The sequence below is a fragment of the Quercus lobata genome, chromosome 3, assembly GCF_001633185.2.
Source record: "Quercus lobata isolate SW786 chromosome 3, ValleyOak3.0 Primary Assembly, whole genome shotgun sequence".
Taxonomy (NCBI): Eukaryota; Viridiplantae; Streptophyta; class Magnoliopsida; order Fagales; family Fagaceae; genus Quercus; species Quercus lobata.
The window spans coordinates 19,903,865-19,910,398 of record NC_044906.1 but is presented as its reverse complement, the minus strand read 5'-3'; the positions used below and the strand labels follow the sequence as shown (position 1 = coordinate 19,910,398).

At 42.3% G+C, this 6,534-nt stretch overlaps 2 protein-coding genes across 2 annotated transcripts; both read right to left on the bottom strand.

Annotated features, from left to right (window-relative positions):
* Positions 1-1,390: 1,390 nt before the first annotated feature.
* Positions 1,391-2,619, bottom strand: LOC115980514. The gene is made up of 3 exons (XM_031102748.1): positions 2,434-2,619; positions 1,939-2,325; positions 1,391-1,633 (listed from the first exon to the last, which is right to left on the bottom strand). The coding sequence occupies exons 1-3, from the start codon at positions 2,617-2,619 to the stop codon at positions 1,391-1,393; spliced, it is 816 nt and encodes a 271-aa protein (XP_030958608.1).
* Positions 2,620-2,971: 352 nt separating this feature from the next.
* Positions 2,972-3,826, bottom strand: LOC115980513. The gene has a single exon (XM_031102746.1). It carries the CDS (start codon positions 3,824-3,826, stop codon positions 2,972-2,974), a length of 855 nt encoding a protein of 284 aa, XP_030958606.1.
* Positions 3,827-6,534: the final 2,708 nt, after the last annotated feature.

Sequence of the window (6,534 nt, the reverse complement as noted above, 5' to 3'; positions counted from 1 at the left end):
AATGGCCCGATGCGATAAAGATCTTCCACCTGTGTGACTTCCGCAGATTCCTTCATGTAGTTCTTCTAAGAGTGATTCTGACGCCTCTAGATGTATGCAAAGTAGATATGGTCCAGAAAAAGAACATTTATACAACTTTTTATCCTCGAACAACCAAAACCGAGGAGTTTTTCTTCATATTTTCTCAGCTTCTGACTTTTCTTTAGGCAATATATCTCTTTCAAGGAACAGCAATATAGGATCCATCCAGCTCGGCCCTAGTTTGATTTGATGGATCCAGAGCAAATCTTTCTTTGTTGGGGTAGGGGTGCATAAGTCTTCGACAAGTATCACTCGGGGCAAATTCTATGCCGAGGAAGTGGCAAGGGTAGCCAAAGAGTCTGCATGGGTATTTCCACTTCTGGGGATATACGATAAGTTAAAGAATTCAAATTTCGTTTGTATATGCCTAACTTGACCCAAATATTTTTGCATTCTTGTATCTTGGGCTTCCAGTTCCCCTTTTACCTGGCCTACGACCAGTCTTGAATCTGAGAACATTTCCACTGCCTTTCCACCCATTTTTTGGACCATTGTCATTCCCATCAACAAAGCTTCATATTCCGTTTCGTTGTTTGTAGCCTAGAATCCCAACCTCAAGGACTTTTCAATGGTGATCTTTTCAGGGGATACCAAAACTAGCCCCACTCCTGCTCCCCACTGGTTTGCTGCTCCATCCACATATACTTTCCAGGTTGAAGGGGTATTGGGCGGAGATTAAGCTAACTGATTTTTCATCCATGCCATGCTACTTCGCATCTATTTCTTCAGGAAATTCAACAAACTCGGCTACTAGATCGGCGAGAACTTGGCATTTTACATAGGTACGAAGCATGTACTTGATGTCAAAAGCTCCTAGAATTGTGCCCCATTTAGCAATCCTCCTGGTATAATCTGTGCTCCGAAGTATTGATTTGAGATGTAATTGAGTTAGAACAACCACGGTGTGCGCCTGAAAATAATGGGGGAGTTTCTGTGTAGCATGCACTACTGCCAAAATGGCCTTCTCCAGTGATAAATACCGAACCTCGGTTTCGTGAAGCAACTTACTTACGTAATAGACTGGTCTTTGGATACCACCGTCTACTCGTATCAAAACAAAACTTACCGCATGAGAGGCTACTGCCAGGTAAGCAAACAAAACCTCGTCCACCTCGGGACTGGACATGATGGGTGGCCGAGATAGGTACTCTTTAAACTGTTGAAAGGCTAGAGCACACTCCTCAGTCCATTCAAATCCTTTCCACTTATGCAGTAAAAGGAAAAAGGGTCTGCACCTATCTACTGACCTTGATATAAATCGATTCAAAGCAGTAGTCATCCCGGTCAGTTTCTGGACTTCCTTGGGATTCTAAGGTGCTTGTAAGCCATTAATGGCCTTAATCTGATCTGGATTTACTTCAATTCCCTTTTGAGTCACCATGTAACCCAAAAACTTTTTCGAACCTACACCAAACGAACACTTGGATGCATTTAGGCACAACTTATGCTTCCTCAGAACTTCAAAGATGTTTGTGAGGTCTTCCACGTGCCCTGACGCTACCTTGCTCTTTACAACCATATCATCGATATAGACTTCGATGCTTCTTCCTAACTGTGATTCGAATATTTTAGTCATCATCCTCTGATAAGTAGACCCTGCATTTTTCAAACTAAAGGGCATCACTTTGTAGTGATAGTTTCCAATGGGCGTGACAAAAGCTGTCTTTTCCTGATCGTTCAACGCTAATGGTATTTGGTGATATCCTTGAAAGGCGTCCAAAAAGCTCATCCGAGGATGACCTACCATCGCATCCACCAATTGATCTATCCGAGGCATAGGGAAAGGATCCTTGGGACAGGCCTTATTGAGATCCGTGAAATCCACACACACACGCCATTTCCCAGTTTCTTTTTCACCTCCACTGTGTTAGCTAACCATTGAGGATAGAAAATTTCCTTGATAGCCCCTGCTTGTTTGAGCTTGGTTACTTCATTTCTGGCAGCCTCGGCGTGCTTTTTTGGCGGACGCCGAGGTGGCTGTATCCTCGGGGTAATAGAAGGGTTAACATTCAGATTATGACAAATGAAACTTGGATCTACACCCGGGGCTTCATACGCGCTCCATGCGAATACATCAACATTTTTCCTAAGGAATTCAACCAATTGATCCCTCTCCTGCATAGGCAGTTGAGCTCCAACCTGAAAGAACTTCTCCAGATCGTTGCCAACAGCTACCTTCTCTAGATTTTCACATTTCGCTTCGTCGGCTGGTCCATTGATGGGCAACGCCGGAGTTTCTGATTGCTATAAGCCGTTATCAGCAGTGGTCGAGATTTTAGCCTCAGGTCGATTTTGGATGGCTGCTACCAGGCATTGTCTGGCTGTAGACTGATTTCCTACTATCTCCAAAACCTGGCCTCCGAATGGGTACTTCATCTTCTGGTGAAGAGTAGAGGAGATGGCCCCCAGGGTATGAAGCCAAGGTCTGCCCATAATGGCCGTGTAGGGAGAGAAAGCATCTACAACAATGAAGTCCACCTCTACCACATCTGGGCCGGTTTGCATAAGTAATCTGATTTGATCTTTCGGAATGGCCATTTTACCTTCAAAACTCACCAAAGGAGAATTGTAGGCTGTTAAGTTTTCAGGTTTTAGATTTAGCCCCTTATATAGGTCAAGATACATTATCTCAGCTCTGCTGCCTTGGTCAATCATCACTCTTTTCACTAGACTCCTCGGCTGGGTAACGGGATACCGACAATACCTTAGAAGGACAAGATCTGGTTCTCCCTGGGGCAACAAATATGACATTTATTGTGCCTAGAGGAAGTCTTGAAGAAGCATCTCCCCGAAATTCTGAACCCGTTTGGTTTCCCCGTCCACTAGAATGATGTAGGAGTTTCTTCAATTTCCCTTTTCGGACCAACTGGTCTAAATGGTCCTACAAGTTTCAACAATCTTCGGTGGTATGCCCATGGTCTTGATAATATTGGCAATAAAGGTTCTGGTTGCATTTCATAGGATCTCCTGCCATCTTGTTTGGCCATTTAAAGAACGGCTTATTCTTAATCTTCTCCAGCACCTGCTGCACTGGCTCTCGAAACACAGCATTAACCACCTGGATTTTGGCAGATCCTGGCTGCTCAACAAAGTCTTTCCGAAGTCGGTTATTATTGTACCGGTCCGACTTGAAATCCCTTCTCTCCTGAGGGATCACCTTAGCTTTTCCTTTCTCCTGCAGTTGGTCTTCTTCTACCCTTCTGTACTTGTCAATCCGATCCATCAGTTGACGTACACTAGTAACAGGTTTACCAATTAGAGATTTCCTCAAATCATGCTCGGCTGGAAGACTAGCCTTAAAAGTGCTAATGGCCACATCATCGTACTCTCCTTCTATTTCGTTAAACATCTCCCAGTATCTATCTAAGTAAGCTTTCAGAGTCTCACCCTCCAGCATGGACATAGATAATATGGATCCCAAAGGCCGAGGAACCCTGCTACAAGTAATAAAGCGAGCACTAAAGGCCCGGGTGAGTTTTTTAAAGGAGTCAATAGAGTTCGCTTTTAAACCGTTGAACCACCTCATTGCCACTGGGCCCAAGTTAGATGGAAAGACCTTACACATCAAAGCCTCATCTTTGGAGTGAACGACCATCCTTTGATTGAAATGGCTGACATGTTCTACTGGATTTGTTCGACCATTATAAATGGTGAACGTGGGTTGATGGAATCGCCGAGGAAGACTTGCACCTTCTATGTTTCGTGTGAAGGGTGATTTAGAAACTTGACTCAGCGCCTTGTTCATGGCATCGTTCCCCAAGCCTTTGCGAGGCGGGCTCTTGTATCTACGTCTATGGTGGTACTCCTCGTCATAGGATAAAGTCTCGTTGGGCGGAATTCTGGATCTCCGTCTGTAACTAGCACCATCTGTCTCCTTAGAGGACGGCTCGGAGCTGGGCGACGAATGTCTTCACTGAGCGTGACGCAATTCCCTCTTCAATTCATTGATTTCACGTTGCATGTCTCTATTATCCTTTGCATGGGAAACATGGCTCTTCCCTCGAGATTGATTTTTATTGGTATGAGTTGTGTACACACTTCCCTCACAACCTCCTCTCCGTTTGCGGCTCCTATGCAGATTGCCATGTTGGGATCCTCTTGATTCTGCCTGGTATAAATTAGCATCCACCTGGTGTGAACCTGTCGCTGCCTGTTGTGGACCTGCTTCTTCCATCTTAGACTATGCACCCAAATCTCTTTCAAAATAGATCAAGCTCTTCCCACAGATGGCGCCAATTGTAAGGACTATATTTGGATTAGACTCAATATGGGATTGGGTTTAAGCCCAACAAGCCCAAACAATGAATTTATAAAGTGTGGGTGAAAGAACTAGTTCTACTCTAAAAGATGGACTATAAAAGTTGCTGAATTAAGATTGTTAAGCGCAATTAAAGTAAGAAAATCTGTCATCGACACAGCCTGAGAAACTTAACTTATAATATCTTGATGATGAACACAGTTACAAGAATCCACAACGTTATTGCCTAGATTTTATGATTTTCCTTTGATCTCCCTTTTAGGTCACCTTCTCGTGCTATATATTATAATCTTGGTGTTATCCCTACCATATACGTGTAGGTTGGATTCTAGGAGTTCCTTCTTATCCCATCCAACACCTCCCAAAACCATAAAATAGTAGTTGCAAGACTGCTTGGTCACTGTTCAGGTATCACCTCCATATTAATGCGGCTAGAGAGTTAGTTGGGAGGCATTTAATGTGGAGGTAGTAGCTTTTGAAGATATTTGTTGCCTCCCTTTACTTACCCCTTGTCCAACGTCCAACTCCTAGTTGTGATGTAACTTTGAAGAAGGTCTAGGGTGATATGACACTCTTACTGACCTCGGATCCTTGTTCCCGAGATGACTTTTCTCTTCAGACGTGTGTTGGACTTATCTTGTACTATCTTTATTTTTCTCTTTATACCATTCCCATTATAATCTCATTTGGTTATTCTCGGATTAGTTAATGTCCTCGGATTGGGCCATAGGCTTACTTCGTATAGCCTTAATAATACTTCCTGACTAACTGGCCCCCACAGAAATAATATGAAATGAATTTATATCATATTATTTTTACTAAAAAGACTATGTTGGTGACAATAACTAAATAACAAATATTGGAGCAAAGGTTTTATACTTTCACATGGAATATATATGTTTGTATGTGTTTGTTAAGTTGAATCACAATTTATGTGAATTTATTTTAAAATTAAAAATAATTTATTGAAATTGTGAATTGAAAAATTAAAATTTTACGGTAAAATTAAAACTGTTTAAAATTTATGGTTTTATTTGGAAATATCACAAGTTATTGGAGAATTATATATATAATTTACCAATGTTTTTAATGAAGTATAGGGCATGTTTGGTGTATTGAATAAGGATTACAATAGAAATTGTAATTTTTATTACTGAGAATAAAATGTATTGTGATGGAACAACTAAACAAATTCATAAGTTTAGACGTGAATTGTAACATTAAAATAAAATTTAAGATTTATTTTAGGAAATATCTTACTCATTCAATTATATTTCCTTAAAAATAATATTTTTTAAATTTGAGAGAGAGATGGGTTATTTTTTATGACTTTTTATTTTTATAATTGTTATGTGTATTTAGAATTTTTTTTTTTTTTTTTGTAAGGACGCGATTCGTGGCGGACCGTAACAGTGTCGGGTTCGCACGTGAAAAGGCCCCTAACAACATCATTTGTAGAGCGTGGGTTTGGAAGGCTAGGCCTTGATTGATAGGCGGTGGGTTTTTCGCGGTGTTCGTACCAGCTTAAGTTTTCCTACACCCCTGGAGTCTTTCTCCTGGAGGTGGGCTGGGAGGCTCTGGTTTTTGGCCATTTTTCCCAACCCCTTTCTTTAGGTTACTTATTTTTCCTTTTATACTCGCCTGCGTCCACTGTCCTTCGCCCACATATAGGATCAATCTTTCCAAAATTGATACTTGTCCCATCAGCCCATATTCAAAGTCGTTGGGGGTGGTTGTAAAAGCCAAAAACTGCGGCTCTGTCAGGTTCAGAGTATTGAATGGCAGTGAGAGCAGCTTTCCCTGGATATTTTAGATCTTTCGTCCTGATTTCGATCCTATACCGTTTTTACCCTTCCTTCAGGAGGGGGGACTTTGGGTCTGCCGAGGACTGAGCCGTCCTCGGCGATATCCACAGGCTATTTTGTCGAGCTTGGGCCATAGCCCTCCTCGGCTTGGGCCTTCAGATTTTCCCCAGGTAGATGGGCCTGGCCCGTAAATCATTTGGGCCCCACAATAGCCCCTCAAAACCCGGCTGTCCAACCTCTTGGTTGGAAAGGGGGGTTTTGGTGATGCCAAACCTCTTCCTACGGCCCAATCAATTTGGCCTTTTAATAATGCTGGCGGCTCCTCATCTGTCCAAGAAACGCGCCGGTCTATGAGGCAGCCTTTTGATTTCGCGCTTGATGCGCTCTTAT

What these genes read in the sequence shown, in the direction of transcription:
- LOC115980514 (XM_031102748.1), bottom strand. Translation starts at nt 2,619, where the DNA reads ATGGCCATTCCGAAAGATCAAATCAGATTACTTATGCAAACCGGCCCA. An exon ending in AGTACCCATTCGGAGGCCAG is followed by an intron (nt 2,326 to 2,433) that starts GTTTTGGAGATA and finishes AACGGCTTATAG; the next exon opens with CAATCAGAAACTCCGGCGTT. An exon ending in GGTTAGCTAACACAGTGGAG is followed by an intron (nt 1,634 to 1,938) that starts GTGAAAAAGAAA and finishes TTCGAATCACAG; the next exon opens with TTAGGAAGAAGCATCGAAGT.
- LOC115980513 (XM_031102746.1), bottom strand. Translation starts at nt 3,826, where the DNA reads ATGAACAAGGCGCTGAGTCAAGTTTCTAAATCACCCTTCACACGAAAC.